Raw genomic sequence first — 9,088 nt, forward strand, 5'->3', positions numbered from 1 at the left:
AACACTATTAAATTTTGTATGAGCTTATCCTATCATGTTTTAACATTGTTTTGCGGGATTAGAACTCCAATTCTTAAACGTATGCCCTTCATCTAATCTGCTGTAGTTTCGACCAACTGAATAATTATTACCATTGACTAAAGTAGGGTTCTCATTGAAAAGGTCCAATTCCGGTGTACCATCAATCAACTTCTCCCTTCTTGACATGGGGATGCTTGCAATAAGAGCCCATGTTGGATATAGAGCATATAGAGTAATTCTCGATTGAAAACATCGGGCCAGAGCCAGACAGCAGTCTGTTGCCATGTGTTAACACACTTTTCTTGCAAAAAGGAAGGGGATTTTGTTCACGTTGACTACTTGATTAATCTCTAATTGAAGCTTTTGCTTTATCTTCTTATGTGCTAAGTGTGAGACCAGCTCCAAAATTTTTAACTTTGAGCGTTTGTCACTTCATGATGACATAAAATATAGTAAATATTTGGGAACCAAGACACTCCTCACTTGCATGTAGTTCACTGCCATTAGCAGAGTCTTTCTCGTAGGGCACAAATAACGTGCCACTTCAATGCATGAAACTGAGGATTATGTTAGCCTAATATGTGTAGGGATACACATACATCATGCGCACTCTTGGTCTCTCCATAGGAAGAATTTAGGATTAGTATCATAAAAAATCCCAAATCGCCTCAAAAAATTCAAATCGATACATCAGTAATAAATTCATCATAGATTAATATGGATTTCCATGTGGACTTACCATATCAGTTAAGTTAATGTCACGTATCATCTAACTCAGTAATTTTATACTAAAATTTGACATAAATTCATAAAAGGTATATACATCACAAACGTATCAGTTTATGGAGAATTATAAATCAGTTTGGAGTAATATTAACTTGGGATCTTTTATGGCATTCATTCAAGAATTTATTAAGAACGGAAAGGGATGGTTGAGAAATTAGCTTTGAAATGTCTAACGTGAACATGAGATGGCCTTAAGAGAGACGTTAAGGGAGTGATTACCTTTTGCGAACATAATGGCGCTGGAGCTTTCATTTGTCTTGGTCCGTCATTCGTGGGTATCCGTTTTATCTCATCACATCTTTGTTCGAATTTGGTAGGAGTCACATCTTACTTTATTTAGGGAAACCTCATCATTACCTCGAAAATTTGATTATATGGACGACCGGATTTCACGGTAATTATGTTCATAAATTCCAACTACTAATTGATTTTCTTAGAGATTCTCTAACGATTGACTTGGAGGTTGAAGACTAGGGATGAACGGTTCCAAATTCTGTGAAGATTCCACCTGAAACCTGAAATCTGAAACTTGAAACCTACCAATTGGACATGTTTCGCATTTTTTTGAACCTGGAACTTACCACGCATAATTTAGAATCTGAAACTTACCTTGTCATAGGTTCTAAGGTCGGTTCCAGTTTACCCAAGTTTCCCATTTATTATTAATTAAATGATTGTAGCGAATTATCACCTTTAATAATCATCTTTTGTTACTATGATTCACTGACCATAACTTATATTTAAACACACGAAAAAAAATGAAATATCAACAAAGTAAAAGTCTCTATCTTAAAATGAAAGCTCAGATTAGTGGTTTCAGATTATGCACTCATCATCCAATAGCATGAAATACCGCAGAATCACGAGAAGACATAAACCAAGAAAAACATAAAAATTTGTTCCAGACTCTAGGTTATAGGTTTCAGGTTCTAGATTTCACCAACTTAGAAGTTAGAACTTACCCATCGAAACAGATTCCTCAATTTGTTAAACTTGGAACCCACCCTGTATATCTTAAACCTAGAACTGGACAAGTTCCTGTCGGCTAGGTTGCACCGACATGAGACATGGACACGCGACACGACATGACACAACACGTCGGCACGTTATTTCTCAAAAATAGAAAATTCCGACACGTTGGGACACGTTATATATTAAATGAATATTTTTATTTTTAATTAATTGTAATCTAATTTATAAATAATTAATTAATTTTAAAAAGAACATATGATGAATTTACACTAATCATTCAACACTTTCGGTAAGATTCTAGGTATTTTTATTTCATTGTCCCAAATTTACTTTTATTTTTGAAATCCACCCCCAAATCCCCCCCCGCGCCCAAATTCCCTCGTCCCTTTCCCCACCCCCAATTTTTTTCACTTTTTTCCCTCCCCCACCACTTGACAGCCCGTCACTTCCCCCTCCCTCCAACACGCCAAGTCAATTTTTTATTCTTTTATTTTCCTTCTCAAAACCCTAGCAGCGCCTTCTTCTCCTCCTCCTTGTTGCACGACGCCTATCTCTGAAAGCATCGAAGACTCGATCAAGAAAAGCACCAGCATTCGCCGAAGGAGCGGAAAAGGGAGTAACCCAGAAAAAATTTCAGTGAAAAGGGATCGGAAAAGAAGGCGAAACGCGCGGTCCCTGTGTGCCGAGTGGTTGCACACCACCGCGAACTCCTCCTCCTCCTCCTCCCCCCCGCCACCACCGCCGCCCCCCCCCCACTCGACGATGCCGCCCTCCCCACGCGCGCTCCCTCGTGAAGTTCCTCCTCACGGCCCTCGCCTCAATCTCTGCTCTTTCTCTAGCCATCTCTCGTAGTCGTGGGCTCGCCTTCGCTCGCGGCCTCATCTCTACTCCCTCGCCCTCGCCTCCACCCTCCATTGTCTTTCGGACACGCGTGTCGAAACGTGTCAACAAAAGTTGACCGCGTGTCGACAAATCTGACACGCGGTCAACGCATGTCCGAGCGTGTCGACGTGTCCGACACGTATCGGATACAACACGGAAGCACGTGTAACACATCGTCTGTGCAACCTAGCCTATCGGTTTGCTTCTTAGGTTCTAGGTTCTACCATGAAATTATGCTCATCCTTATCGAAGACTATATAAAAAGATTAATACACATTGAATATAATATATAAAACTAAGAAAGTCATGGATACAAATATAGTCACATTCTCTCTATGTTGTGAGCATGATCTATAGTGATATACTCTTTTGAGAGTTGTCATTACTCACTTTAATTTGCAATTTGAAGAGTGTACAAGCATGTAGATAGAAATTGTTGATTGATAGTGGGATCTATCTATTTTGAATAGAAGCAACAGTGTTTCATATTAACTACTCACTAAATTATGAGTGGACTTCGGCCTATTGATTGCTATTAGTTTGGGAGAATGGATGTAGACTTGGCATAAACCAAACCATCATAAAAAATCTGAGTGCATCGTGTTCTATTTCTTTACTTATTTTATCATTTATCTAATGGAAGTATCTTGCATCTTATATCATCTACTATTCCTGCATCTATCAACCTAGATTGAGTAATTCCACAAAAATTTGTTATGTTTTGAAAATAAACTTAGTTGTAGTATTAGTGTTAATAGAAAGTGCCACATGATATGCACATGCTCAATGATCGACGATAGTCGGCTAGTAAGCTAGGAGTAATTTTGATACTTAGTCACCCACTTTAGAGACTAATTAAAGAAAATATTCACTTTGAGGACTCTTATAAAAAAACGACCTCCTTTCATAAGGCTATTTGAAATTTTCACGAAAAGCTTTCCCAACCGTTTTGAAGGATTAAAACTCTAATGCTAAAGAATATGCCTATGAGATTTTGTGGGACCATTGTCAATTGTTCTAAAAGCTTAAGCCTCATGGTTTATTACTTAAATTATTCTAACACTCTCTCTCATGCTTAGATTGGTCTTTTTACATTATATTAAAAGTGAACATATTTAATTGGGAAAGCAAATAAGACTTGTAGAGATATGAATTCAGAATCTCAGCTTTGATATCATATGAGATTTTGTGGGACCGTCACCAATTATTTTAAAAGCTTAAGTTATCAGAAGAATGTGTGATTTCCAATGCTTTGCATTTGTCTCCTTTAATTTTGAGCAATTTGAATTAAGTCCTCTTGAATAAGTAGTGTCCTCATGAACAAGGTCCAATTATGATATCAATCACATCCAGCAGTGATTGGAACAGCTCGCCAGTCAAATAGATGAGAATAGGACTGGTAAAGAACTCCTTGGTAGATCAGAGGAAGTAGATCTCCGAGTTAAAGGTAGCCCAAGTCAATCAGTCCATTAGTTGGTCAGTGGTGAGGCTTGGCTTCGTGCGGTTCATTACACCAAAGCAAAGCTTTCAGTGAACTATTGAAGCTATTGAGAGTACCAAATGCTGACGGTAACGAAGGTTACTGACTTTCGATGGACACGGAGTCAACAAGTTCAGTCGAATAGCGTAAGTAGTCCAAGGTTACAGAAGCATTCACCAACTTGGATAGGTCTCCCTTCTTGGCACATTGAAGCTTGCAATAAGCACACATATTAGATTCACAAGAAGCACACTGAGTTTAAACAGAAAAGAAAAAAAAAAAAAGAAACATGTCTCCCGGTAGAGAATACATGGACATGTCTTGTAACTTCTGGTTAGCATTTGGTCATGTCAAATATCTCGGAAAGCTCTTCCCATAAAAAGTGAAGATGAACTCTTTGGCACAATAAACGCTTTTATTTATTATACTAACTGGTAACAACACAAGCGCAGAAAGAAAGAAAAAGTTAGTGCAAACTTGAGAAAAGAACATCGGGAGGACTTTTATACAACGATGAAAAAGTAAGAAACTACAACAAATGTACACGAGCATATTCCATTGACCCACCAAAACCTAGTTCATTGGTTGGATTCTTCTTCTTTCCTGTTTCCGGCACATATACCTTCATGCCGTGAAGCGAATGGTGGCTTCCCTCCAGAAAAACTCCCCACTATGCAAAAGCTGCGTTATGTGATCTGGGTCACAAAAAACAGCAGCAACAATGATTCTGATGTCCAGCTTAAAATAACTAAAAGGAACCCAAAAGGGCACGAAAATAACAGAAAGGGCAGCGCGGGAGTACATGGAAATTTAGGGCATCAGTCTCACTGCTTGCTCCATCAGTTCCCTCGTGTACCCAATCCATCAATCAGACCCTCGAGTTCAAGATTAATTCCCATGTCATTCACTGTCAGGTGGTCTTCTACTTCTATGTTGTCTGCGTCATCGCCAATAACCACGTCTTCCCTGAGGAGTTTCTCGGATATCTCATGGAATACCGAAGACAAATCAGAAGGACTAGCTCTGGCCATCTGATCGGGCGTCTGACCCAGCGAAACTCTGAAATCTTCAACATCCATTGAAGGCCACGGGTTGTGCATCTGAATGGTGTCAAAATCCTCCGGCATGACCCTATTTGGCCAATGCTCCATCTGTGCCAAATCATCACTGATTCTCAGGCAATCAACGTTTGGGCTTTGAATCATGTGATCCATTGCTTCATTCAAGCATTTGGTGGCTTCAGCATCGGGACCAAGCAATTTGCTTTTCTTGCTGGATTCACAAGTCTCTAAATCTCTCTTCTGCCTCTTCTTCTGGATTAAATGCTGGACAAAGTTGGGCCTTTTGGCTGCTTTTGTGAGGAAGAGGAATATCTGCTGGTTCCTGCACTCAGCATGGTGAACCCGCTCGGTGACCTGCTCAATCTCATGCTGAAAGTTCTCCCGCTCTTCTCTTAGTTTAAGGATCTTGGTCTTCAACGCTTCCTGGTCCTTCTTAAGCGTTTTGAATTCCACTTCATTTTCAGCTTTCTGGTAATCAGAGGTGACAGTACTACTCGATGTTTCTCTATGCTCGCTGGATTTGCATCTCCTCTTTATATTCTTCAGCAAGTGCTTCTTCCCTTTGTAAACCCCTGGTTCGCAAACTCCCATCGATCTGGATCGATCTTCCTAAAACCCTGCGACATATTTTGAATTATGATGCATAAAGAATAGAAGATAGGAAGACTCTACGTCTATGAGTTCATAGTGAACCAAAGGCTAAAGAGTGAAATAAGCAGAATGAAGGCCAAGAAAGTTTCAAAGGAAGATGTGCACAAGGGGTATTACTAGGCCAATATAGAAAGAACACGGCTTATAATGCTCATCAAGGAGAGATCCTTTACAATGATCCAAATACCAGTACAAAGAGCGTGTGGAAAATTTTAAGAGTAAAGGCAAACGACTCAAAATCAATCCGGACACTACTACATATAATATGAACACAACAGTGCAGAATTATGCTTCTGGTCTTGCCTAAAAAGAAGAAAGGTATCCGAAGGCTTTACAGAACACTGGATAGAAACAAAGCAATGGCCAAAGTACCTCCGAAGGCTTTACAGAACACTGGATAGAAACAAAGCAATGGCCAAAGGAAACTTATCTTCAGCTAGAAAGTGCAAAATGGACAATTGAAACAGTAAAATGCAAAATACTAACCACTATAAAGGAACTGCTGTAGTGCATTTCTGAATCCAGTTAAGAAGATAATCTTTAACGGGTGTTCTGATAGCATGGTTGGTGGTTTCTGCAAACTACCGTCTAAAGCATCATCACTTGAATATGATGACAGACCGAGGGCTAGTAGGGGCCATCGTCCACCGGCCACTTGATGCAAATTTTTGTGAACATGTGCCGCGTGATTCATGAAATTTCATATGGAATCTGGGTATCTCGCCTACCATTTCAGGTTTCTTGGTTCCTTTTCCCTTATACTAGGGTAAAGCACAAATAGTAACCGACAAAATGGGTTAAATTGAGTCTCAACACCTGAGCAAACCTTTTGAGTGGAGTCCCTCGGAGCGTAGCCTATTGCCGCGGGGACTACCCGCTAGCTGCTGTAAGAAGACCACACTCTCGACGACATCCAAAAAAAGAACCGAAGAGTTAAACCAAAACACACACACACACACATACATACTTTATACACATCAATACAATAGATAATGACCGCAACAAATGATATAGGTTTGCTCTTATCCAAACATGAAGAAGTACCCACGTAAGTGTTGAGCTGCCTGATGAAGCTGGAGAAGTTGGAGTGCTTGAAGTATCGAGGCAGGACCTGCTTGGAGAACTCCTGCTCGTCCCACACCACGAAGCTGTCCGCCTCAAACCCCACGACACCAACGGGTCTGTCCCCGGGTCCGACACCATCTCATACGTCTTCCTCAGGAACGGCGTTGGCCCCACCTCTCCCAGCCCCTCCATCGGCTTCGCCACACCGTCCGCTACTGCCTGCCACGAGCATGACGGCAATAAAATGGTCGCATCCCTGGGATCAGCAATGGTCGGGACCTCCTCCTCTTCCACTTCCTCTTTGATCTTCGCCGCCTTCACGGCCAGAGCTGAACAGGGTTCGGGCCGGGTCAGGCACGAATGCAAGCACGACCCAGCTCCAATTTTGCCATCACCAATGGCTACTTCTGGCAAGTGACCCGAATGGGAAAGCGACCCACAGCATCCTAGCTCGCCTGCACGGGGCTTTGATTGTGACCGAGGAGAATCGGTTCGGGTTAGGTTCAAGTACAAGGGCAACTGGGACCCTATCTCGCCATGGTCGCCACCGTCAAGAACAGCAACGGACGCGATTTCTTCCCTTGATTTTGCGAAAGGTTTTTGCCTTTTCCAGCTCAAGACTTGATTCTTGGAAGAGGGTTTTGGAAAACGACACGCAAGAGCCATTGGTACGGCCGGCGGAACGCCGTCGTTAACTTGAGCTCGAGCTCAAGCTTTTTTCTTCTTCTTTTTTTCCCGTCAGAAGCTCGAGCTCAGGTTCAAAGGTGGAGATAGCATGAGAAATTTTCAAGCGAGTGAATATACATGGTAGGGTTTCGAGAGAGAGAGAGAGAGAGAAGCTTGAATTGAAAAGTGGAGTGCGCAAGTGACAACGGCGATGGCAGGTGGCCTTACAGGGGAAACGTCGAGGAGCCGCCATGCTTTTGTCTTTTGCGTCTTAGAAATGTTTTCCTTGTGGTTGTTAAAGGATTAATATCTTGAAAACTCTCAAATTAATATATATATATATATATATATATATAATATTTTTTTTAATTAATATATTTGTAATAAATTTATCTTTAATTAATACATTTATGATAAATTTATCATTTATTATCGAATTACTAAATTTGATAATACGTGACAAATGATTAGTGTACCAATTTAAGATTTTACTCTTCGGATGTCACAATTGTGATTTTTTGTGGCATTAATCTAATTTATTTAATGGTATATTTGTCACAAATATATCATTTTGAGTTTTTTTGTAGTCAAATAAAATTAATTTTGGATAAATTTATTACAAGTATATCAGTTTTTAGATTTTTTTGTAGTCATTTGGGATACATTTATTACATGTGTACCGGATAAATTTGTCACATGTATATCGATTTACAGTTTTTTAGGATATTAACTCTATTGTGATTCTATCTTTAAGCTTTTTTATATTAAAAGATTCATGTCGGCGTGGTTTAATAATAATCAATTATATTTTATAAGTTTTTTAAATAAAAAAGTCACGTGAGCATACTTAATCACGTCCAGTTGCTGTATAAGATTATGCGGACAAAGAAGATAACAGCAGCCATATTTGTTCCACCAACAAGAATAAGTGACTTCCTTTTAAGTATTTTAAAAGTGAGGTCATTAAAGTCTCCTAAAAAAAGCATGTGATTATGTTTACAGATTTTTGACCATTTATAAACTAATAGTATGGTATTATAACTACTCTTATCAAATCAAATGACGTATGGCATAAATAGCGTAAAAGCATTCAAAATTTATCTTAAGTTATTTCATGATATCATTGATGCTTAACAATTAGAAATTGTGACATTTTATGTCAGTTTCAATATTTTGTTTTTCAACTCAATGGGACAAGTTAGCTTAGGTTGACTTGGATGAGTGAGTATAGAAAATTATGCACGAATCGTGCCATCATAGGATATAGGTCATTCATATCTAGTTCTCAATATATCATTTCATTAGATTATAATGAGACTATTTATATTTTGTCTAGTATCTATTCATATGTAAGTTTAAACTTTCCGATTTAATTTTTTAGTACAGTATCGGAGTCAAGTTTTGTCCTCGCTTATGGGAATATTCGCATTACTAGTCCATGAAATTTTATTTAACATTATGTTTATGTAGCCTCGTGCTACCTATTAGACCAATTTCTTTCTTT

The 9,088-nt window shown here is 39.4% G+C and overlaps 1 protein-coding gene across 1 annotated transcript; it reads right to left on the reverse strand.

Moving 5' to 3' along the window:
• Positions 1–4,537: 4,537 nt before the first annotated feature.
• Positions 4,538–7,794, reverse strand: LOC104438093 (heat stress transcription factor A-9). Its single transcript, XM_010051170.3, is given in 5 exon segments — positions 4,538–4,836; positions 4,944–5,765; positions 5,768–5,819; positions 6,902–7,014; positions 7,017–7,794. Coding segments are annotated over 4 exon segments (1,518 nt in total). The 5' UTR covers positions 7,585–7,794; the 3' UTR covers positions 4,538–4,836; positions 4,944–4,980.
• Positions 7,795–9,088: the final 1,294 nt, after the last annotated feature.

The sequence above is a fragment of the Eucalyptus grandis genome, chromosome 3, assembly GCF_016545825.1.
Source record: "Eucalyptus grandis isolate ANBG69807.140 chromosome 3, ASM1654582v1, whole genome shotgun sequence".
Classification (NCBI taxonomy): Eukaryota; Viridiplantae; Streptophyta; class Magnoliopsida; order Myrtales; family Myrtaceae; genus Eucalyptus; species Eucalyptus grandis.